Source organism: Phascolarctos cinereus, unplaced genomic scaffold, assembly GCF_003287225.1.
Source record: "Phascolarctos cinereus isolate Bilbo 61053 unplaced genomic scaffold, phaCin_HiC Scaffold_7;HRSCAF=346, whole genome shotgun sequence".
Classification (NCBI taxonomy): Eukaryota; Metazoa; Chordata; class Mammalia; order Diprotodontia; family Phascolarctidae; genus Phascolarctos; species Phascolarctos cinereus.
This window is the reverse complement of record NW_027556180.1, coordinates 47392380-47417168: the sequence shown is the minus strand read 5'-3', so window position 1 is coordinate 47417168 and position 24789 is coordinate 47392380. Positions and strand designations below refer to the sequence as shown.

The 24789-nt window shown below is 38.2% G+C and overlaps 1 protein-coding gene across 1 annotated transcript in view; it reads left to right on the top strand.

Annotated features, from left to right (window-relative positions):
- Positions 1 to 23990, top strand: part of CPB1 (carboxypeptidase B1) — a 43824-nt gene extending 19834 nt beyond the window's left edge. Inside the window, exons 9-11 of the mRNA XM_020980930.2 lie at positions 78 to 280; positions 20334 to 20418; positions 23009 to 23990. Coding sequence (XP_020836589.1) covers positions 78 to 280; positions 20334 to 20418; positions 23009 to 23196 — 476 coding nt within the window. The 3' untranslated portion in view covers positions 23197 to 23990. The remainder of the gene's footprint in view (positions 1 to 77; positions 281 to 20333; positions 20419 to 23008) is intronic.
- Positions 23991 to 24789: the final 799 nt, after the last annotated feature.

Here is a 24789-nt window from a genome sequence, read left to right as displayed (position 1 = left end):
CTCGAAGACTTAATATATTCCACTGGGTACCTCAATCATGAGCTATCATCCATTAATCAGAATGCATGCTCTTACAGAAATCGGAGCCTCTACCAGCCCCTGTTCAGAAACATACTGTGGATCTACTGTTGAGTCTGAAAAAGAAACCAAAGCCCTGGTGAACTTCATCCGCCAAAACCTTGATTCTATCAAAGCCTATGTGACAATTCACTCCTATTCCCAGATGCTGCTGTTCCCTTACTCCAAAAGTTATGCCCTCACAAAGGACCACAATGAGTTGGTAAGTAGACAACCATTTTTCATTTTTAAATGCCAGAGAGAAGAAATATGTCATATCCATCAAATTTATCATTTCATTATTAAGGGGTTTTTTGTAATGCTTAGAGGAAAAAATCTAAAGGAATAATTTCTGAAAGTTGTTACATATTTTCAAGGAATCTCGAGTGACCTAAAAAAAAAGCTGGCAAATGAATATGTGAATTTGTTGCACGGGTCAGAACGTCAAAGGCGGTTTATTAGTTAAATTTCAAAATGGCGATAGCTATGCTACCTTTTGCTTCAGTGAAGAATTGACTCACATGACTCAATTATGGAGGCTTTGGGGATAATCAACAAAGGTACTTCATCACACACACATTGTTCATAATTCTATTGTCAATCTATTGTATGAAGGAATCTAACGTTTCAAAAGAATTAAAGTTCTTTCAAACTAAAGAGGTAGAATTTAGTAGAGGTCAACTCAGATTTGGCAGCTAGGTACTACCAGAGTGCATAGAGCACCAGGCCCAGAGTCAGGAAGACTCATCTGCAAGAGTTCAAATCCAACCTCAAATGCTCACTAGCTTTATAACCTTGGGCAAATCACTTAACCTTTTTTGCCTCAGTTTCCTTATCTGTGAAATGAGAAGGAAATGGCAAACCACTTCAGTATCTCTGCCAAGAATACCCCAAATGGGGTCATGGTGGGGTCAGACACGACTGAACGTGAGTACATGACAGTAGATAGATCAGGCTTTGCAGCCACAGAGAACTATGTTAAAGTCTTACCTCTGATTCAACAACGCAGTTAGATGGTACAGGAAAGAGTGATGGATCTAGTCAGGAAGACCTAAGTTCAAATGTGACCTCAGACACTTAAGCATTATATAAATGCTAGCTGTATGACCCTGGGTATCATATTGCCTATATGACCCTGGCCAAGTCACTTAACTTCTCAATGTTCTAAGCAATTCTCTAAGACTGTAAGTCATAGAGAAAAGAGTGCCAATTCACTTTAGTAGAGGGAATTTCCTCATCTGGGAGTTCCCTATACCAATGAAATCACTACAAGAGATAAATGACAATTTAATGCGATAATATAAGAAATATCCCAAGGCAGTACACAAATAACAGATAGTGATAAAATGGCTAGTTCCAATTCAGGAAGAATAAAACTGAAAAATTAGAAATTAAGGAAACATTTGGCTTGCGGGAATACAAACTCTTGTTCCACAGAGAAACTGTGTGAGATTTATTCATTTATCCAAGCCAAAATATTTTATCATTTAAAGGATGATAGATAGATACACACACACACACACACACACACACACACACGCACACACACATATTGGCTTACCCATATGACTAATACTTCGGAACAGTCAATACGTAAACTCAGCAACTGTAAAAGGTGGAATATTTTCTTTTGTATTGGGGCAGTTTGTTTTCTGTTTTTACTAAATGAATTGTGTAACTGCAAATATTTTTGAAAAGAAAAATAGAGGGGCAGCTAGGTGGCACAGTGGATAGAGCACCGGCTCTGAAGTCAGGAGGACCGGAGTTCAAATCCGGCCTCAGACCAAACACTTGACACTTACTATCTGTGTGACCCTGGGCAAGTCACTTAACCCCAATTGCCCAAAAAAAGAAAGAAAGAAAGAAAGAAAGAAAGAAAGAAAGAAAAAGAAGAAAAGAAAAATACGATTGGAGTAGCTAGAAGATACAGAGTCATAGAATCTCAGATTTCTTAGGCTCACTAGTGCAATCCCATACTTGACCATGTATCCTTTCTACAACATCTCCAGTGCCAGTGGATGCCCTGCCTTTGTCTAAAGGCCCCCAATGATGGGAAGACTAGCACCACCCAAGGCTGACCAGACCATCTTTAACCAGCTTTAATTGTTTGGAAGTTATTTTTCTTGTCCAACACCAATTTTCCTCTTTCAACCTCTACTCATTGACTCTAGTTCTGCCCTCTAGGACCAAAATGAAAAAGTCTAATTCTTCTTTGGATCACTCTAATTTTTTTTTCCATATGTAAACCAAAATTGACATAGACATTCTTTTAATGCATTTTTAAGCTTCTCATAGAAGAGAAGCCATGTAGTAAAGTGGAAAGAACCCTGGATTTAGAGTCAATGAATCTGAGTCGGAATCCTAGCTCTGCAACTTATTTATACTGCGGGACAGTCACGCAGCAATCTGGGCCTCATCTCAGTTCCCTCAACTGCAAAATGAGAATGTTGGGTTAAATAATCTCTGAGGTTCCTTTCTCATCTAAATCCCATGATCCTTGGGTTTTCTGACTACATCCCGTAAAGAACTACATAGTTCATAAATATTAGAGCTGAAAGAGACCTCAGTGACTGATCCTGTCATTACAAAGGTGACAAAAATAAGGCCCAAAGAGGGGAAAGTGATTTTTCCAAGATCACATCACAATTACAAACATATCTAGATCAGACTAGACTAGGCTAGAACCTGGTTGTCCTCATTCTCAGTGGAATGTTCTTAGGAATCCATCAATATTTCAACTTTCTAATTATCTCAGAACTATTGTGTTACCAAGTGAATAGTTTCAAATTCTGCTGTATTCCGATCAAGGGAGCCCATTTTCACACTATTATCCATTAAAATAGTGTATCTACTCCTCAGTAGAATGTAAGCTCCTTGCTAGGAGGAATAGTTTTGTTTTGTTGTGTCTTCATTTCCCCAGTTCCTTGCATACAGTAGGCACTTAGACATGTTTGTAGGCTTGACTTGGTTTGGCTTGACTTGGTTTGGTTTGACTGAGTTTGGGTTGAGTGGGATTGGGTTCTACTATGCAAGAAAAAGGAAAAAGACTAGGAGGAGCTGGCTACTTTTACAAACTGTAAATCTGTGTAAACCACAAAATAGCAGAGATCTTGAGCTATTTTGTTTTTTAAAAATAGTTAAAGAAAAATGTCAAGTTAAACCAATTATATACCTAAAGTTATTAATGAGTAAGATACCAAAATGAAAAACTTAAAATGATTACTTTTCAAAATTAATCAACACATCTAGTTTTTTCAGGGACAGCTTACTATGTAAGCAAACATATTAAAACTAATGAAGGAAGCCTTATCTCAAAACATTCCTCTGAGATTTCTTCCATCTCTTCCTGCCAACATATCCTATTGTCTCCTGAGGATCCAGATAGATTTTATTATTTCTGGCAGTATACACTTAAAACCTTTTAAAATTAAGGTTATATTATAAGCCAAATGGCTCTGTACACTGACCACCTAGTATCCTGGACTACTCTAAAGTCTCAGAATTGTTCTCAATAAAAAAGAATCCTGTAAATAAATTCTATCTTCAGAATGGCATGCACTATATTCCCTATTTCCTGCAGGAATTTGGTTCAAGAAAAAACCCAAGATTTAGAGATCAGATGGTTTTAGTCAAACAATCCTTTTCTACCTAAAGTAATACAAATAAATTATAGGGGGACATGGGCCATAAATACTTTTTTTTTTACAAATGGCTTTTCTCACTTAAAAAGCGAGAAAATCACGAAAGTGAGCAGTAACCCTTCCCCAGGTAGAGTAGTCACTTCCTTCAAAGGTACTTCCAGATAGAGGTGGAGAATCTAATTTTCTGAAATACTGAGAGAGGATGAAAGAATGAAGGAGAATTGGGGAGATTTTAAAACCGCTTTAATGCAAGTGGACTAAGTAAACATAATGAGAAACATTTCTTTCCAACCCAGAAGGTTCAAACAAAACTTTGAGTGATGAGAAGTTGATATATTCTTTCTTTCTCCCAAGAGTCAGGGCTCCTGCAGCTGTTGTGTAAAGTAGTTCTCAACCATTTGAATAGTATAAGGGAAGCCAAACTAGGAGAATCTAACCCAGAAGAAAACTCGGTTATGTGATTTCTGGCCCCATTCCCAGTCCTGGACACATCTCTTTTCTAGACCGTAAAGCCAGGTTTCCATTACCACATTCCCTCTGTGCACAAGTTAGGCAAAAACATTCTTCTGCCAGGTACACCTGGCTATGACAGTGATGTACAAGAGAGAGAAGATAGCTTACCATCAGATGAAAAACTAATTAACCAATCACCAATCCCAAAACAATGACTGGACATTGACTATGTAACTAGTATGCTAAAAGCATTTGTAATGTTTGCTGTGCTGTAACTATTTCTACCAGGTTTGTTTGTTTTTTCTGCTCTATATTTTGAGATAAAAGAACTGACCACTAAGTTCACAGCTTTGGAGCTCAATTCTGTCATCTTGAGTCCAACCAAAGTAGAAACAGAGCTGATGAAATTACCAGGATAATAAATGGAAACATAGGTGAGAAGAAAAACACAAGTAGTTTAAGCAGAAGACAAGAATTCAGCCCAATCTGGGAGACTCCTATTAAAAACAATAAATCAAATAAATGCTTATGGAGTACCTTTAAAAAGCAACTTTGGGGAGTTATGTGTGAAACGAAAGTCAAAGCCCCTATACTCAACCAGCTTACAGGAGAGGTGTCCAATGGGTAGCCTATAGAGTACAACATTCTTGAAGGCTGCTAAACAAGATAAAAACATAATTAAGAAATATCTAACAAAATATATAAAATACAGTAGAGTATAGATAATGCTAATATGTGATTTTCTAAATCAATTTATGGCCTGCAGGGATCATTATTGTTAATGGCCCCGGTTTCTATTTGAGTTTGACAACATTGGCTTACAATAACATATACTAAGTCTCATCTCATTATCTCTATATTAGGATTGGAGAATATCAGAGCTGGAAAGGACCTTAGAAATCACCTAATTTGACCTCCTTATTTTGCATTTACATTTTTTTGACAAATCAAAACGCTAAATGACTTTCTCAAAGTCAACCTGCTAATTAATGGCATACCTGGGATTGGAACTAGGGTTATGTTACTGTCTTCATTACAACAGATTATTATTCATTATTAATCCTCTGGATTAAAATTCTAGTTTATGTGGTACCAGACTGAATGTCCAGTTGGGTTAAAGCACTACTTTAAATGCCCTATAAATAAGAGGTATTGTTATTATTTTTATTATTCTAATCAAGGCAAAATTCATTTGTAACTTAGTAGAAAAGTCTGGGGCTCAAAGAGATTCCATGAATTTGTTGGGGTCACATATCCAGCAATGTGAGAAGTGGGACTCAAAGCTAGGTCTTCCCCTTTTCCAAGTCCAGCTTTTAGTCCATTCCATGTTTCCTCTCTGTATTCTGGATGGAATAAGATACCGTAGACAAGAATTAGAATTATTAGGAAGTGGGTGGACTTTGCTCCATATTGTTGCCCTCCTACAGTCGCCTTCTTAGCTCCTTTGCTGGGTCTGCTACCACCTCTCAAAACAGTGTTTCTAAGTCAGGTTCTCAGTCTAACTACCAGCCACCCAGAAGAATCAGTTAGAATGTCAGGAACTCTCTCAGAGCTCTGATCTCAAAAAATTCTGGAAAATGACCACTACAGAATGCCTAGGGCAGGGGAAAGAAATGGTGCCTCTCCACTCCTGCCATATTTGAAGCCACTTTTGAATTCCAAGGGCCATTATACCTGTCCCACTGAAATTCTCTGGCTGTCTCAGTTCAGTAAGTTATCAAGGAACTAGCAAATATTTGTTGATAAGCTATTATGTGTCTAGAATGAGGCTTGACTCAATGCAGAATCCAAAAGAAGACATGATCCTTATCCTTGAGAAGAGCTTAAAATCTTATTGGGGAGACAGCATTTGTACATAAGGAAATATATAGGAGAACAATAATTTAATTCAATCCAATGTGACTTTTCTTTTTTTGTTAATATTTATTATTTATTTTTAACATTCATTTCTTTTTTAAATTTTGAATTCTAAATTCTCTCCTTCTTGCCTATCCCTCACCCACACACTGAGAAGGCAAGCAAAGTGATATCAATTGATTATACATGTGGAATCATGCAAAACATGTTTCCATATTAGCCATATCACAAAAAAGAATAAAGAAAGCAAGAAAATTAAACTTAAATTTGCACTCAGAGTTCATCAGTTCATTCTCCGGATGTGAATAGTTTTTCATTATGAGTCATTTGGAATTGTCTCAGGTCATTGTATTGATCATAGTAGCAAAGTCTTTGACAGTTGATCATCATTACAACATTGCTGTTACCATGTACAATGATCCCCAGGTTCTTCACATTTCTATTTGCATCAGTTCATACAGGTCTTGCCATATCTTTTTTCTGAAATCACCCCCAGTCGTTGCTTATAGCACAATAGTATTCCACCACAATCGTATGCCACAGCTTGTTCAGCCATTTCCCAACTGATGAGCATCCTTTCATTTTCCAACTCTTTGCCACCAAAAAAAAGAGTTGCTATAATTGTTTTTTAACCTGTAGGTCCTTTTTTCTTTTTCTTTGGTCTCTTTGGGGTACAGACCTAGTAGTGGTATTGCAGGGTCAAAGGGTATGCACAGTTTTATATCCGTTTGGGCATAGTTCCAAATTACAGTTTATTAGTCTACCTATTTTTTCTCATCCTCTCCAGTATTTGTCACTTCTGATAGGTATGAAGTGATGCCTCAGAATTGTTAAATTTACGTTTCTCTAATCAAGAGTGATTTAGAAAATGTTTTCATATGATTATAAATAACTTTGATTTCTTCTGTTCATCTTCTGGCCATCTATCAATTAGGGAATAGCTTTTATTTTTATAAATTTGACTCAGTTCACTTTATCAAAGGTCTTTATCAGAGAAACTTGTAAATTTTTTTGATGTTACTTCATTGTCTATGGTACCTTTTAGCAAAATGTCGTTCCCCTGATCATCTCTTTTAATTAGGTCTGTTTTTGCTTTTGCTCTGAGATCATATTTGCTACCTCTGCCTTTTTGATTTCAACTGAAGCATATTGGATTTTGCTCCAGTCCTTTAACTTTGTGTGTGTGTCTTTCTGTTTCAAGTATGTCTCTTATAAACAACATATTGTTGGAGTCTGTTTTCTAAATCATTCTGCTATCGAATTCCATTTTATGGGTGAGCTTATCCCATTCACATTCAGAGTTAGTATTATTGTGTATTTCCTTCTACCTTACTTTCTTCTGTTTATCTTCTCTCACTTTTTATCTTGTCCCTCCTCAAAAATTGGTTTTGCTTCTGACCACTGTTTTATGCTGACCTTAATCCTCTTTCCCTTTTATATCATCGCCTCCATGTCTCTTACCACCTTCCCCTCTTATTTCCTTATTGGGCAAGGTAAATTTCTATAACCAACTGAGTACATAAATATATTTTTCCCTCTTTGAACCCATTTAGATGAGAGTGAAGTTCAAGCATCACCTGCCACCCCTCCACTTTTTCCTCAACTATAAAATTCTTCCTTGCAAGCCTCTTTCATGTGAGCAAATTTTCCTCATTGCATCTCTCCCCTCTCCCTTCCCCCAGTGTATCCCTCTTCCTCATCCCTTCATTTTGGGGGAGAGGGGATCATCCCATCACCTCACACTCATGCCCTCTGTCTATATAGACTCCTTCTAACTGCCCTAATAATAATAAAGTTCTTAAGAGTTATGTATATCATCTTCCCATATGGTAACATAAGCAGTTTAAATCTGTTATGATTACTGTTTCATGTTTATGTTTTTATGCTTCACTTGTGTTGGAATGTCAAATTTTCTATTCAGCTCCAGTTTTCACCAGGAATTCTTGAAAGTCCTCTGTTCCTTTAAATATCCATTTTTCCCCCCAAAGGATTATACTCGGTTTTGCTGGGTAGGTTATTCTTGGTTTTAATACTAGCTCCTTTGCCTTCCAGAATATCATATGCCAAGCCCTCTGCTTCTTTGATGTTGAAGCTGCTAAATCTTGCATGATCCTGACTGTGGCTCCACTGTATCTGAATTGTTTCTTTCTGGCTCTTTGCAATATTTTATCCTTGATCTGAGAGCTCTGGAATTTGGCTATAAGATTCCTGGGAGTTTTCATTTTGGGATTTCTTTCAGGAGGTGATTGGTGGTTTCTTTCAGTTTCTATTTTACCTTCTGGTTCTAAAATATTAGGGCAGATTTCCTTTATAATTTCTTGAAATATGATGTCTGTTATTGTTCAGATATTTCAGTCAAATCCAACTCTTTGTGACCCCTTTATGGAGTTTTCTTGGGAAAGATACTGGAGTGGTTTGACATTTCCTTCTCCAGCTCATTTTACACATAAAGAACTGAGGCAAACAAGGTTAATTGACTTGCCCAGGGTCACACAGCTAATAAGTGTCTGAGGCCAGATTTCAACTCAGGAAGATGAGTCTTCTTGACTCCGGCTCTATTCACTCTGGCCCCACTTAGCTGCAATAATAACAACAACAACAACAACAAAAATAGAAAAATTCAGCCAATGAGATGATCCCCTCTCCCCAAAATGAAGGGGTGAGAAAGAAGGATGCACTGGGAGAAGGGAGAAGGGAGAAATAGAATGAGGAAAATTTACTCACATAAAAGAGGCTTGAAAGAAAGAATTTTATAGTTGAGGAAAAAAAGGAGGGATAGCAAGCAATGCTGGAACTTCACTGTCATCTGAATGGGTTCAAAGATGGAAGAATATATTTATACACTCAGTTGGGTATAGAAATTTACCTTATCCAGTAGGAAAATAAGAAGGGAAGGTGATAAGAAATGTGGAGGTAGGAATTATAAAAGGCAAGGAGGATTAAAGTCAGTGTAAAACAGTGGTCAGAAGCAAAGCAGACTTTTAAGAAGGGACAGGATAGAGAGAGAGAGAGGATAAACAGGTAGACCAATATTTCTTAAATTATCTCTCCTTGATCTATTTTCCAGGTCAGTTGTTTTTCTGATATTGCACATTTTCTTCTATTTTTTCATTCTTTTGAATTTCTTTTACTGTCTCTTGATGCCTCATAGAATCATGAGACACCACTTGCCCAATTCTAATTTTTAAAGAATTATTTTCTTCAGTTAATTTTTATGCCTCTTTTGCCATTAGGCCAATTCTGTTTTTTAAGGTGTTATTTTCTTCAGTATTTTTTTGGTTTCTCTTTTACCATACTGTAAGTTCTCTTTTCATAAGTTTCTTACATCACTCTCATTTCTTTTCCCAGTTTTTTTCTCTGCCACTCTTATCTTTTTCATTAATGCTTCCAGGAATTCTTTGTAGGCTTGGGTCCAATTAGCATTTTTCTTTGAGGCTTTGTTTGTTGCTGTTTTCACATTGTTGTCTTCTGAATTTATGTCTTGCTCTTCCCTGCCACTGTAATAGCTTTTTATGGTCAAGTTCTTTTTGTTGTTGTTGTTTGTTCATTTCCCCATCCTATTTCTTGACTTTAAATTTCATATTATAGTTGGACTCTGCTACCTGGGAGTGGGGATGCACTGTCTCAAGGTTCAGACTTTTTCATGCTACTGTTTTCAGAGCTAGTTCTTGAGGTCAGCAAGTTTTTGGTGCTTCCGAGGTGGTATGATATAGGAAGAAATATGGTCGCTGCTCCTGGTCTGTTTTCTGGTCTTTACCCAGGAGAGGTCCCTGCTCCACTTCAGCCACAAGTGCTGACACTCCTCTTGGCCCTGGAACTGTGACCAGGTCCTCCGCTGTCCTATGCTTGTGCTGGCTCCAACCCCGCTGTCACAGACAGATTCTGCTGACCTCGTAAATTGCCATAGGCTAGAAAAAGTCCCAGTCTGACCTTTTGTTGGTCCTGCCACTCCAAAATTTTATTTTAGGAGTTATTTTAAAGTTATGTAGAGGAGAATATTAGGAGAGTTCAGTTCAATCCAGCCTCAGACACCACCAGTATTCCACCATCTTGGCTCTAACTTCAACAAGTATTTTCTAAAAATTCACAGTTCAACTAAGTATTTATGCCTGTGTGTCAAGCATTATACTAGAGCCTGGAGGATATACAAACAAACATAGATAGATAGATAGATAGATAGATAGATAGATAGATAGATAGATAGATAGATAGATAGATAGATGATAAACACATGAATTAATAAATAGCTAGATAAATAAATGAATGAATAGAACACAGGTCATACCCTCAAGGAGCTTACATTCTACTAGGGAGAAACATACAATAGAGAACAGATAAGTGGACATAAAATTTATAAAAGTAAGATATATAAGTAAGCAAAAAATACAGTCATGTAGGAGAGCTGGTATGTGTGCTGAGCATCAAAAGGAGATAGGGCTTCCAAAAAGCAGAAGTGAAGATAAAGAGCCTTCCAGTCGTAAGAGAGCCTATGCAAAGGTACAGAGGTCAGAGATGGACTGTTATGTTTGGGGAATAGCCAGTTTGTCTGGAACATAGAGTATATCAGGGAGATTAATGTGAAATAGGTCCAGAGACTTATTTAGGTCAGAGCAAGTTTGTGAAGGGCCTTAAATGCCAAAAAGATGAGTTTGAATTTCATCCTAGAGGCCCAAGGGAGCCTCAGAATTTGGATGCCAGAGATCTTGTGGAGGTAGAAAAGATAACACTTGGCAATTGATTGGCTTTGGAGGATGAGGGAGAGAGAAGCATTTGTATGAGGCTGTCATAAATCAATCCAGTCCCACAAGCATTCATTAAGTGTCAACTATGTATATGAGACTAGAGCTAGGATGATAAAATGATCAATAGTCCCCGTGCAGTTCTACAAGTTTTTATTTTACTAAAGGAAAACAACTTGTAAACAGATTCAGACTATGAGCTATGAGTTTAGAAGAGAGATAGACAATATGGGCTAATCAAAGAAGACTTCATAGAGGAAATTGACCTAAAGGATCTGGACAAAGAGAAAGGCATGGGAAGGACATTTTAGGCAGAGAGAATAGCATAAATATGTATGCAGAGGTAAGAATCCATTCAAGCTTTATTTAGAATTTTCTATGTGCCAAGCACTGTAGATAGAAATAAAAAAGGAAGGGGAAAAAATTATTGCCATTAAAGAGCTCATACTCCAATGGGAGAGGTAATATATATATAAATCAATACATAAAAAGTAAATGCAGAGTATATGATAGAAAGTAGTCTTAGAATGGGAAAGAAGAAGTCTAGGATGTATGTGTTGGGGGGGAAGCCAGGTAAAAAGGAAGAGAAGAATGAGAAAAGATCATAGGGAAACAAAAGATTTCAGCCAGATTCAAAAGTTCATGTTGAGGAGTAGTAAGAGATAAGGTCCCATTGGACAGGTGAGCTAGACAATTCGACGTATGCTTTGAGCTTATTACAAATACTTAAGCAGGGGAATGGTACAATGAAAGTGATGTTTCAGAAGACTAATTCAGCAGAGGTATGAAGGATTCAACATTATCTAACAGAAATATGAAATCCAATGCATTCTTTCACATTTATTTTCATTTGATTTTTCCTGAAATGAACTACAGTTGATGCTTGTGGTTTTTATCTCTGTTTTACTTGAAATATGGATAAGATGACTTCAAAATATTCTTGGTGAAAGGTATTTGGGGCTTTCACAGAATCCTAAGTATTTTTGTTTATAAATAGCCTCAAGTACAGGAGGGCTAGCTCATCTCGATTCCACCATACTTTTAAATATTTATTTGGAAGGAGCCTGGTCGTTTGCCAGAGTTAACTGTATGCAGCAGATTGCGCCATATTTATATAGCTACAGATGACTACAGTATATATGTAGCTACAGCAAATGCAAGCATGTAGGTACAGCTGACTCACCCTTCTTTCTCCCCTCCCCGGCGGGTTTTACATAGCTACAAAAAAATGTATGTCCATCGGCCAAGAAGGAAAAGTTTATGTCAGGGGAAGCATTCTCACACAACCCACAGGGCCTTTAAAGACTGACAGTTCCTGCTCTCTTGAGCCAAGCTCTCCCCTCATTCTTTTCCCTCATTTACTCTCTGGCCTCCTAATAAAAACCCAAGCCCTTTGACAGCCCTTTTTCTCAGAAACATGTTTGTTTTCTTGAGTCTCTCGTGCTTAGACCTTGGCATGTGTTCATAAGGTCTTAGGGGCTTCTCTTTTCCAACTAGAACTGCAAAAGTCAAATTTTCATTATTTTCTCCTGAATTAGTCATTTCTTATCACATGAAGAAGGTTCCTGGAGAGAGAGGAGGAAGCTGCAGATAGTGATAATCTTTCTTTTTGCGTTATCTTATGTAAACACCCGGAACGAGATGGCCAATCACTTAGCACTCCATTCTGAAGGCTGAGTTGGATTCTTTTTTTGTTTGTTTGTTTGTGTGCTCCTTTGCATTTTATTTTTTGCTTTTAAAAACATCATTACAGGAAGGGGGTCTGTAAGCTTCACCATAATACCAAAGAGTTTCATATCACAAAAAAAAAAAAAGATTAAGAACACTAGTCTTAGGGTCTAGTTTCCTGATTTATAAAATGAGGTTAGACTGGACAGTCTCCAAAATCCCTTCAAGTTCTAAAACTATGATCATGTGATTCTGAAACTACTGGATTTAATGAACGATACCTATAACTGGTTCTAACTTTGACATGCTTTGGCTCTAATGGTGGAATTTCAGGCGTAATGGAAGGCTAGTTGATGAAATATTCTGGGGCACGGAGGACCTTCCAGTGTCCCTCTCCCCTCCTCCCAACTCCATTAGCCATAAAGAAATCCCCATTTACCATGAGTGTTTACTTAGCGATGCCTTCTGAATGACCAAGCATGCAACTTCATTTACAAAGTCACTGAGAAAAGAGCCGTGTCTCTACATAAATACCAGAGTCGGTTACTTCCCACCATGCGGCAAAGTTCATTGTTTGTGTCTATAGTTTATTTGTGTCCAGGACACCAAACTGCTCACAGAGAAAAGGGATAACCTATACCCACTGCTTGACAAATCCCCTGCCAGTTTAGTACCTACTTAGCTCAGTGTCTGGCACATAGGGGGTGTAAATGTTTGTTGATTGACTAAAATAATATCAAATGAATTTTCAGAGCTTGGATCCTTCTTAAGTTAAATATATCAGGTTCAATTAACTTCAAAGGTTTCACCTTGACCGGCTTTGGTTTATTTTAGTCATGTGCTGTTGGTTTCAGGGAATTTTCCTTTTCCAACCTCATAATAAGCCCTTTTGTGGATTGGAAGAATTTTTTTTTTAGGCAATTGGGGTTAAGTGACTTGCCCAGGGTCACACAGCTAGTAAGTGTCAAGTGTTTGGTCTGAGGCCGTGTTTGAACCCAGGTCCTACTGAATTCAGGGCCAGTGCTCTATCCACTGTGCCAAGGGAGAATTTGATAAGAGTCAGTCAAAGCCATAGTGGCTGATCAGATAGCATGAAGGTTGAGGCCTCAGATGTACATGCAAATAAAAGGTCCCATCATCCTAAGTCTTAAGTGGTGGGGGTGAGGGGCATTACAATCAGTAAGCCATGGGCAGCAGTAGCAGACTGAGATGGAAAGAGTGATTGACTGGGAGTCAGAGGATCTGCCATTTTTATGTCCTTGTGGACAAATAATTTAACCTATCTGGTCTTCAATTACCTCATCCTTAAAATGAAGTTACTGAGGCTCTTTCCAACTCTAAATCTGTAATTCTATGCCCTACTAACTGAACATTCTGATACTGAGGGAGGCTATACACCAGATTGTTCTCTTTCTTCTTCTGATGGGCAACACCCATCACCTAGTAAAGTGCCTGGCACATTGAAGGTGGTTAATAATTGCTTGTCAACAGACAACAGAAACATAAAATGCTGAGTTGTGAACAAGCATGTGACATTTACAACTCTTTTCAGCTTCTGCAACCAGCATATCTTTTTAGAACCAGAATATATTAAAAGAAAAGGAATGAGGTTTGAATGGGAAAATATAGAGACCCAAAAGCCACTTATTTATATATGAAGAAAGAACTGAGGAAGGCAAGCCAGGAAGGTGGCACAGCTTGAGCAAGAGTTCAGAGGTAAGAATAAACATGGTATGCCTTAGAGCAACATCTGTAGTGGCCCTGACCTGTAAGTGGCTTGCTTCTGGCCTGATTTATATTTTATTTGCTTTTATCCTTTGCTACAGGATAAAACTTGCTCCGGCAAAGCTTCTATTGAGCCAAAACAGGAAATTTTCCATGAATGGCATCATAGGACTATGAGGGGAGAAGGGAATACAGGGCTATGAACTGCCAAAAAATGCATGCTACTTCCCGCACCACCAGTATTTCTGTGAGGCTTTCCTGCAACTTATTTAGTTGTCCAGCCTTGTGGAATTGTAGACTCTCAGAAGGAAGGGAAATTACAGATAAAACATTCCTAGCAAGCAATACCCAGACTCCACTTGAATACCACCAGTGATAGGGAACTCAGCCCTCACAAGGCAGCTCTGACCATTGTAATTAGCAGAAAGTTAGGCCCTCTCCTGAGTGTGTACCCCTCACACACTGTTTCTGAAACAGAGAACCTTGGGCGTGCTGTGTCTGCAAAGGAGCTGGTATAATGAAGTACTTTGATCTCCTCCAAAGGACAAATCAGAATGTATCCACTGCAGAAAGCTTGAAGTTTTACACTTTGGCTACTTGTGACACACACAGTTCCTAAAAGACCTGTTTTAGAGCTTGCTATCTTGTAGATAAGAAAGTACAGAACAGAAGCCAACATAGAGGGTGGGTGATGATATGGAAAGGGCACTGAATGTGAAGGGCTTGGGTTCAAATCCTGGCCCTGTTACACATGTGTACCTTTACCTTAGGTATGTAACTTCTTCAGGCTTCAGTTTCCTCATTTGTAAAATGAGGGTGTCAGATGGACTAGACAGTCTCAGGGGCCAGTTCCTGCTCTAAATCACAAGATCTTAGGAGCATAGATTTATATCTGGATGGACCTTCATGAGTGTCTGATCTAATACCATTATTTTACAGATTAGAATACTGAGGCTGAGATGTTAAATGATTTGAACAACATCACGTGGGTAGTTACTAGCAAAAGCAGGACTCAAACATAGGGCGTCTGACTCTGTCCCCAGCGCTCTTCCCTGTGATCCTGGGTCATAATGGGTCACCCCAGCCACCATGCAAACCATCCACCAAAGTCCCCAAAGCTCTGTCCTCCCACCACCAACCAAAGTCACGAGCCATTTATGCACTACTTCAACTACTATAATTAAACTCAAAATGGTCCCCATATCCATTCAGACAACAAAGCCACCCTGGAATCTTTTTAAAACCCATTCAGCCTTTCTGTTGTTTAGCAGTTTTCAGTCATGTCTGACTCTTCTTGATGCCTTTCTGCAGCTTTCTTGGCAAAGATACCAGAATTGTTTGTTATTTTATTCTCCAATTTGGCCCTACCCACACGCTTGGGCTGTTTGGACAGCTTTCTTCTAAGCCTAGGCATTGCAACTAGTGATGAGCTGAATTTGTTTTTCTTTAAATGAAATGCTTAAACTAAAGTCATAAGGTCATATTAATAAGTCTAATGCCTTGATGCTAACCCCCAACAGTGGTATTGCCAGTAACGCATAATGGTCAGTTCAATCGATGTCTATCTTAGCTTACATTTCATCAGAAAAATAAGCTATTTCAAAAAAGATGCCTAAAGACAATCAAGGAATAGTTGGTTACCATTTTGCAACCTCAGATTAAAAGTTTAAAGAGTGCCCAACTGAAAATAGATAGCTGATTGGTTTTTTTTTTTAAGATTGTAACTGTAATTGTGATTGAAAATGACAAAGGGAAATAAAAGATCACAAGTGCCTCTTTGGAAAGGATGTATCTGATAAGTAAAATATCTATAGATGGGATCAAATTAAAAACTCCTGCATACACAACTAAGCTTTCCATATGTGTAGCCAAGAGAAGAGTGCAATGAACTTAAATTAAATCTTAGAATTCACAGGAGTTTCAGAAGGAGCTCTTAAAAAAAATGGTATTCCTAAGAACAAACCAAAAATATAATTCAAGGTTTAGGAGCTTAAAGGAAAGAAAAGAACAGAAGAAAAGTCCCAGGAAAGTGGCTAGAAAGGACAGGAAGTTCATCTGTAGGATCAGAGGCTTAACTTCACAGAAAAATGACTGAGACCTTCTTTTGATGAATGACAAGTAAGAGAAATTCGTAGACCAGGGGGCCGGTGGGAATCAGGCTATCAATTACAAAAAAAAAAAATCCTTACTGCCTCACCAATGTTGCACATACAGGGTTATAGATTCAGAAGTGGAAGAGATGTCAGAAGTCAGATAATCCAATCCCCTTCAATTTACAGATGAGGAAACTGAGGGCCAAAGAGTGACTGACTGAAGATCACATGGTCAGTAAAAAAGCAAATAAGAACTTATCTAGCACCTACTGCATAGCCAGGCACTATGCTAAGAGCTTTACAAATATTATCTCCTTTGATCTTCAGAACAACCCTGCAAGGTAGGTGCTACTGTTATTCCCATCTTACAGTTGGGTAAACTGAGGCAAACAATGCTTAAGTCACTTGCCCAAGGTAACAGGGCTAGTAAATGTCTGAGGTTGGATTTGAACTCAGGTCTTCCTGACTCCAAGCCTAACACTCTACCCACTGTGCCACCTAGCTATCTCTGAAGTCCCACAGCTAGGATTTGAATCCAGTGTTCTTTCCACTATACCACACTCCATCTAAGAAATTATTTTCTAAAGTATCTTGAGTATTATTTAATACTTGTACAGTATCTTAATTGCATTAAGTGTCTGGCATATGAACTAATGAATGATGAGAAAACCAGAAGTCTAGTGGTTTGGTTGAATTTCGATAAAATAAAAATGATGGGGGGGGGAAGACAACTCCTAGTGAGGGGCACTTTCTACCAATGCAGGTAAGCAATTACTCTGAAACTTATTGTTTTTGAGAGTTGCTTGGGGTGTGGAGGGAGAAATGAAAACAGTTGTTCAGGCCCACCAAACCAAGGGGTGTCAGAGATGGGACTCAGATATAGATCTACCACATTTCAGGTTATGGTTTCTTTCCCCTACACTACATAATCTATGATATTAATGCTAATGCTACTCCTATTCCTCTTTCTCCTTCTCCTCCTCTTCCTCTTCTTCCTCTTCCTCTTCCAAATACTAATTAATAATAATAAATATTGTTTACTTAGTTAACATTCCATAGTAGTGCAGTGTATAAAGCACTGGGCCTAGAGTCAGGAAGACCTGCATTCAAATCCAGCCCCAGACACTTAATAGCTACGTAACCCTGGGCAAGTCACTTAACTTTGTTTGCCCATCAGTAAACCTTGTTTACTTCATCAGTAAAATGAACTGGAGAATAAAATAGCAAACCACTCCAGTTTCATTGCCAAGAAAACCCCAAACAGGGTCATGAAGAGTCGGACATAACTGAAATGACTGAAAAACAGTAACAAACCCCTGAATAATTTGCTTAACCTCTGTTTGCCTCAGTTTCCCTATCTATAAAATAGGGATAATAATAAAATCTACATCCCAGAGTTGTTGTAAAGATCAAAAGACATAATATTTGTAAAAGTGCTTAGCACAGTGCCTGGCAATAGTAAATAATATATAAATGCTTATTCCCTTCCCCCCTCTTATGAATTCCCATTTTAGAGAAAATAATCGCAGTTGATTCCATTAACCCTCTGAGGTTGGAGAAAGTATCTTTCTCGAGCTGGGAATTAGGGAAACCAAAGCATGAAAAGTTTAAGTGGCCAGTGAATTCACCCTAGAACTTGGGATGAGTCACTTCAAGAGCTTTGTCTAAGAGTCATGTGTCTGATTTCACAATTCTTTTCAAGCCCTCAAATTTGTAACTTGTTCAGTGAAACATTAAATCTTTCTTTACCAGAGCTGCCAAAACCCTTGACTGGCTTGACACATCTCACTCAGCTGGTTTTGAGTCCAGAACAAGAAATCAGAGCAGTTACCATTTTTTTCTAAATTGTATTATTTCTATGTTCTTTTTTACTCTCTCTAACTTCCCCTGCCTCTCCCACGTACAAGCAACAATGATTTTACTGCACTAGGAGACATTGCTGGTTTTATACACAGAATGAATTGTAGTTAATTCCCTAGCAGTAAACAATCAGTTTTTCCAATCTGTATTTCCCAGAAGACCCATTCAGGCACTACTGCTTAAATGATTCATTCAAATATGCTGTTTGTCAGTGGAAGTAAGAGAACATTTTAATGTATTGTTTCTCTTGGGGAAATCATCTTTGGGGTTGTAACTAGAAAGCCAAAGAGTTCTGGGTCTTATTAAAGCATAATACTGCTTCTAAAACAGCAGAATACAATGAAATTCTTAACAACATTTTATGCCTAACTTCGAATGACCTACATTTGGAAATACAACGTACAGTCAGTCTCTAATTTGCCAGATTCAAGATTTCCTGAGATATGTCCTGTTAATGGTGTGCTATTGGCTACATGGTCTGGTGAAAAGAGCGTGGGCCTAGTTGCCAAAGGCCCAGATGCCATTTTAGCTCTGCTATTCACTACCTGTGTGACGTTGGACAGGTTACTTCCCTTCTCTGGAGTTCTAAGTTTCCTCACCTATAAAATGAAGGAATTGACTCACTGAGCTGGAAGGAGCCTCCAACTCTGATCAGATATTTCTAGGCTGGTGTTGAAGATCACTTTGGCTACCAAGCCTCTTCTACTTAAAATTTCCACACCACCTCACTAAATTTCATATAACTACTATTGCTAAACCTTGACTTCATTTTTCCCTCCATTTAATCAATCAAGTATTTATTAAACCCTAACTATCTGCCAGGCCACTGGTAATACAGAGATTAGAGACCCAAAGGAAATAGCCCCTGTCCTCAAAGAGCTTACATGCTAAGGAGGGGAAGGGGACAGACTGACATGTACTTATGTAGGAATATACTAAATAAATACAAAATCATTTCGTTGGGAGCATTCTGGTGGTTGGAGCGGAGTAGGAAGAGATCATGAAAGACTTCATTTAGAAGGTGGCACTGAAACTGAGAGTTTTGGAAAAAAATAAGGGATTCTAAGAGGTGGAGGTAAGCCATGAGGGTATTCCAAGCATGAGGGACAGCCAGTTCAAAGACACAGAGATGGGAAATGGAGCATCATGCATGAGGAATGGTAAGAAGAATGGCTTGACTGGACCGTAGTATGGGAGGAGCAATGTATAAAAGGTTCTAAGGAAGGCTGGGCTACATTGCAAAAGTCTTTAAAAGCTTTACCCAGTTGTTGTTATTTTTTTTTCAGGAGTTAATCAATTAACATTTATTAAGCACCTACTTTGTGCCAGGCATTGTGCTAAGTAAGCACTAGGGACGTAAAAAGAGGCAAAAGACAGTTCCTGCCCTTAAGGAACATACGATCTAAAAGAGGAGACAACATTCAAACAAAGCAAGCTATACACCAGATAAATAGGAAATAATTGACAGAAGTAAGCTATTAGAATTAAGAGGCATTGGGAAAAGATTTCTGCAAAAGATGGGATTTTGGTTGGGACGTAAAGGAAGCCAAAGAAGTCAGTAGATGAAGGTGAGGAAGGAGAATGTTCCAGCAATAGGGGGGACAGCCAGAGAAAATGTATGGAGCTGATAAATGAAGTACCTTGAGTGTGGAAAACTTCTCATAGTTGTGGAGAAGCGCCTGGCTATGACTTTCTCCTCTTAACAATTCTACAGGCCAGTAATGTCTGCCAAATGAAACCTAAGGGCTTAAGTACTTCCTTAATATATTGGCCTTTGATTAGCAATAAGCAGAATGTTTGGGGAGTGTTGATTTATACAGCCTCATGTTTTTAAGCCTAATAATAATTTTTTTAAAAAATCTAAATTTTTAATTTTTAAAATTTTTAAAAATCTAAATAATTCCAGGGCCAATATAAGCAAGCCTTGTTCAAGTGTCTACAAAGGGAAAGAGTACTCTAATGGATAATAAAATACAGGTCCTCAATAAGCACCCAAATCAATTTATGATGAACTTAAACTAATCACCACAATTCTGAGCCTCATCATCTTTAAGATGAAGATGATGTTATTATTTCCATCTACCTCCCTCACTAGGCTGTAATTATATCAGGTCCCTGGGGTACTTGAAGGCTACCGGAAAAACTTGAAAGAAGGGAACAAGAGAAAGAAGAAAGAATCAGAAATATGAATGGTACTATTTAAGTGTCTGAATTCTCTTTCATTATGATTCTCCACACAGAACACCCTGGCAAAGGCAATGGTCAAAGAACTGAACTCATTGTACAGGACAAAGTATACCTACGGTCCAGGAGCCACGACCATCTGTGAGTACCTGATTTTCCCCTGTACTCATCAGCAAATGCTAGTCAGAGTAAATAAAGCATGTCCAAGGCCCTTTTTGGCTGACAACTTAGCCCTCTCTTCCAAAATGTGTAGCATGTGACTTTGGCTCAACTGTAAATATTTTTTTTCTCAAACGTGGAATCATAATCAGACTTCTGTTTCAGAAAGGATGTGGGTGGGGCAGGGGGACAGCACCCCCTTTCAAACCACAGAACCATGTGCTAGGCCTAGATATTTTGCTTACTCCTTCCTCAGACACAAAGGAGCACAATGGAGATTGGATATCTTCTAAGGGCGGATACAGACAGGATCTGCACATCATATTTTCAATTTCCATTTATATCCTGAATTGCTTACTGCCTGATTTACTTTAGATTCATTTTAATCACAGGGCCAGTCAGTTTACATCAAATACGTAGTTAATGTGTACATATCCTGATTCTTTTTTTAACAAAGGTTTTAATTTTCTACATACATAACTTTAACTACTAAGAGACAGACGAGTTTAATCACCCCATCCAGAGAATCCCTAAAAGAATTGGCTTTTACCATGGAAGCAATTACTCCTCTCAGTTCCTCTAGAATTTGGTGACAATTTCTACACTACAGTTATCATTTAAAATTCTGTGCTTCCTAGGGAAAAAAAAAACATAAAATTCCCCAGAAAATGGGTTTTTTAAATACTTGCAAATAATTATAACTCTTTTCTATACAAAATATAGAATATGTATTAATGTACTATTTATATAGAGAGAGAAAGACTTTAAATGTAGTTTATGTATTTGTATATATAGTCCATATATGCTTGACACACTGCCTGTGGGACCTTGGGGAAGTCATTTAACTCTCTGGGCCTCTGTAAAACGAGGGGTTTTTAAATAGATAACTTTTAAAATTTCTTCCAGCTAGGAAATATTTAGGGGCAGCTAGATGGTGCAGAGAATAGAGGCTCTGGCCTTGGAGTCAGGAGGACCTGAATTCAAATGTGACCTTAGACACTTAACACTTCCTAACTGTGTGACCCTGGGCAAGTCACTTAACCCCAATTGCCAAAGCAAGAAATAAAATAAAATTCCTTCCAACTCTGTATCTATGAGCCTATAAACCCTCAAGATGTCCTTCCTATACTCCCACTTTTTTTAATGTTACCAACACTATCACAGGAATACAGTGAACTAGAAAAACCAGCATCCCTGTCCCATGTTGTTTTTTGCATTTGATCATTTATAATTAGCAAGGAAAATCCTAGTGGATTTAATATTTTGTTTTTTGTTTATTTGCTTGTTTGTTTTAACCTACGATTTCACCAGTGTAGAGAACTCAGCCATAATAGGCAACTCATTTGTAAATTATAATGTTGGAATATTACCTAGGACACCAAAAGATTACACGGCTCACACATGGTCACAGAGCTAGATTGTTTCAGAGGCAGGACTCAAAACTGGGTCTTCTTGACTCCAAAGTTGATCTTTTCTCCGAAAAACAATGATGCCTCTTGGTGAATTTAATAGAGCAAGTGAAAATCTATTGAAGATGAGTTTTTTCTCTCTCCTACTCATTTGTGTCTCCTCACTCAAATATTAAACCTCTCCTGGTTCCTTCCCTACTGCCTTCAATATGACCAAGTCTCCACTGTCCTTGAAAAGCCTTCACCAGTCCTCTTTTCCTGCTCTCTCCTTAACTCTTTGAAATCTGGTGTCTGATTTCATCACTCGGTAGAAACTGTTCTCCAACGTTACCAGTGACCTCTTCATTGCTAAATCTTAGGGTCTTTTTTTCAGCCTTCACCCTTCTTGATCTATCTATTGCATTTGTTAGCCTTGACTACCCTCCTTTCCTCAATACTTTCTCCTGTCTGAGTTTTGGTGACACTTACTCTCTCTTGATTCTCCTCTCCTACCTTCATGAGTGCTCCTTCTCAGTCTCATTTGCCAGCTCACCATCCCAATTTCATCCCCTGACTGGGAGCATTTACCAAGATTCCACCCTAGCTTCTCACTTATTCCTCTGCTCAGGCTTGTCTTGGTAACCTCAGCTGCCTCTCTGTTCCTCAAACATAACACCTCATCTTCCATTTCTGTGTCCTTGCACTGGCTGAAAAGCCCTCCCATCTTACCTACACTGCATTGAGGTCCTTTCTTCTCTTAAGATGCAGGCTTTACAATATCTTCTGCAAGATTTAATCAGATTTAATTACTTTATATATATTTGTATTCGTTCACTTTATATTTTTGTTGTTTATATTTACATATTGATTTGTTTTCACTTACTCTAGAATATAAGCTTTTAAGAAAGGACTGAGGGACAGCTAGGTGGTGCAGTGGATAGAACACCGGCCCTGGAGTCAGGAGAACCTGAGTTCAAATCCAGCCTCAGACACAAAACACTCACTAACTGTGTGACTCTGGGCAAGTCACTTAACCCCAGTTGCCTCACCAAAAAAAAAAAAAAAAGATTCTTTGTATTTATACACCCAGCATCTAACATAGCACTTAGTATACATTAAGCTTAATAAATCCTTGTTGATTGATTCATTCAATTATTCTGGGTCTATTTCTTCTCATGTTTCAGATCCTGCAGCTGGAGGCTCTGATGACTGGGCCTATGACCAGGGTATCAAATACTCTTTCACCTTTGAACTCCGGGACACAGGAACATATGGCTTTCTGCTCCCTGAATCCCAGATTAAAGCGACCTGTGAAGAGACATTGCTGGCCGTCAAGTATCTCTCTGATTATGTCCTGGAACATCTATACTAATTTGGAAGGCTCCAAAGAGCCAAGAAAACTTTACTCACTCTTAGGTGCAAATTCTTTTTTCTTACTCTCATGAACTCTTATTTTTAATATCTTGAATGCTTTTAGAATTCTGACCTTACCTTTAAGCCACCACAGAAGTAGTTCAATTAATGTCAATGAAAATAAAAATTATTCCTAATTTAAAAAGCAATTGTTTGTCTACTTCTCTGGCATTTTGAATGGGCAAATGAGAAAACGAGCAAATCATATTTTCACTTTGAGGTTAGCCACTAGGGAGAATTTAGAAGCTTTGGAGTGTCTGAAATGGTGTTGAGCAAAAAGTAATCTCTGGACTGGTGTATTTGTTTATTCATTCCTTCACTCCACAAGCATTTGTTAAATCCTATTATGGGCAAATGGACTATATAAAGACAAAAAAAAAAGAAAGGGATTGTCCTTGCCTTCAAGGGATTTCCATTCAACTGAAGGGATCAACGTGGCAACAGAAGAATAAATGTGAAATATATACAAAGTAAATATGAAGTAATTTGAGAGAGAGAGAGCACACTTCTAGTTGAGAGAATCATTAGAGAATATAATACATTGTATATTCCATGAGAAACAAGGAGAATTGTGAACAAAAGATGAGTTTGTGAAGTATGGGTACAGTAAAGAACCTCCAAGACTAGTCTTTGTATCCAATGGGCATGGAAGGAAAGGGGGAAATATAGTTAATGATAGTAAAAATTTCATCAGACGAGAATCAAGCATGCTATCATTCACAAGCATATTGTGCATATTTAAATAAATAGGAAATAGACCACAGAGGTAGGAGGAAGAGGGTGTTGGGCTTGCAATTGGGAGAACGTAGGTTCAAATTGTCTTCTGGAACTTATGAACTTATGTATACTATTAGGGAAAACAGCATGCTCACATATGAGGATATACAAATCAATAAAATATAAAAATTTGCTGTTTTTGTTCAGTCATTCCATTGTGTCTGACTCTTCATGATCCGATGTGGGCTTTTCTTGGCAAAGATACTAGAATGGCTTGCCATTTCTTTCCCCAGCTCAGCTAAATACATATGAGGAAGTCAGGGAGATAGAGCACAAGCAGCAGCTGGGGACCAGGAAAGATTTCACCCAGAAAGCAGTGCTTAATCTACATTTTGAAGAAAATTGGGGATTCTCTGAGGTGGAACTGAGAAACAAGTGTATGACAAGTATGGATGCTGGCCACTGCAAAGGCATAGAGGTGGAAATAGAATCCCACCTATGAGAAATCTAGTTTTCTGGATCATTGAGTATGGAAAGGGGAGGAAGGAAGGAAATAAGCATTTATTAAGCACCTACTATGTACCAGCTACTATGTTAAGAGCTTCACAAATATTAACTCATTTGATCCTAATGACAGCCCTGAGAGGTAGGTACTATTATTATCTCCATTTACGGATGAGGAACTGAGGCCGACAGAGGTTAAATGAGTTGTCCAGGGTCACACAGATAATAAGTGCCTGAGACGAGATTTGAACAGGAGCTCGTATTTTCTCCTAAAGGCAATAGAAAACTACTGAATTGTAGTGGGTGGGGAAGCACGTGAGACATGGAGGAT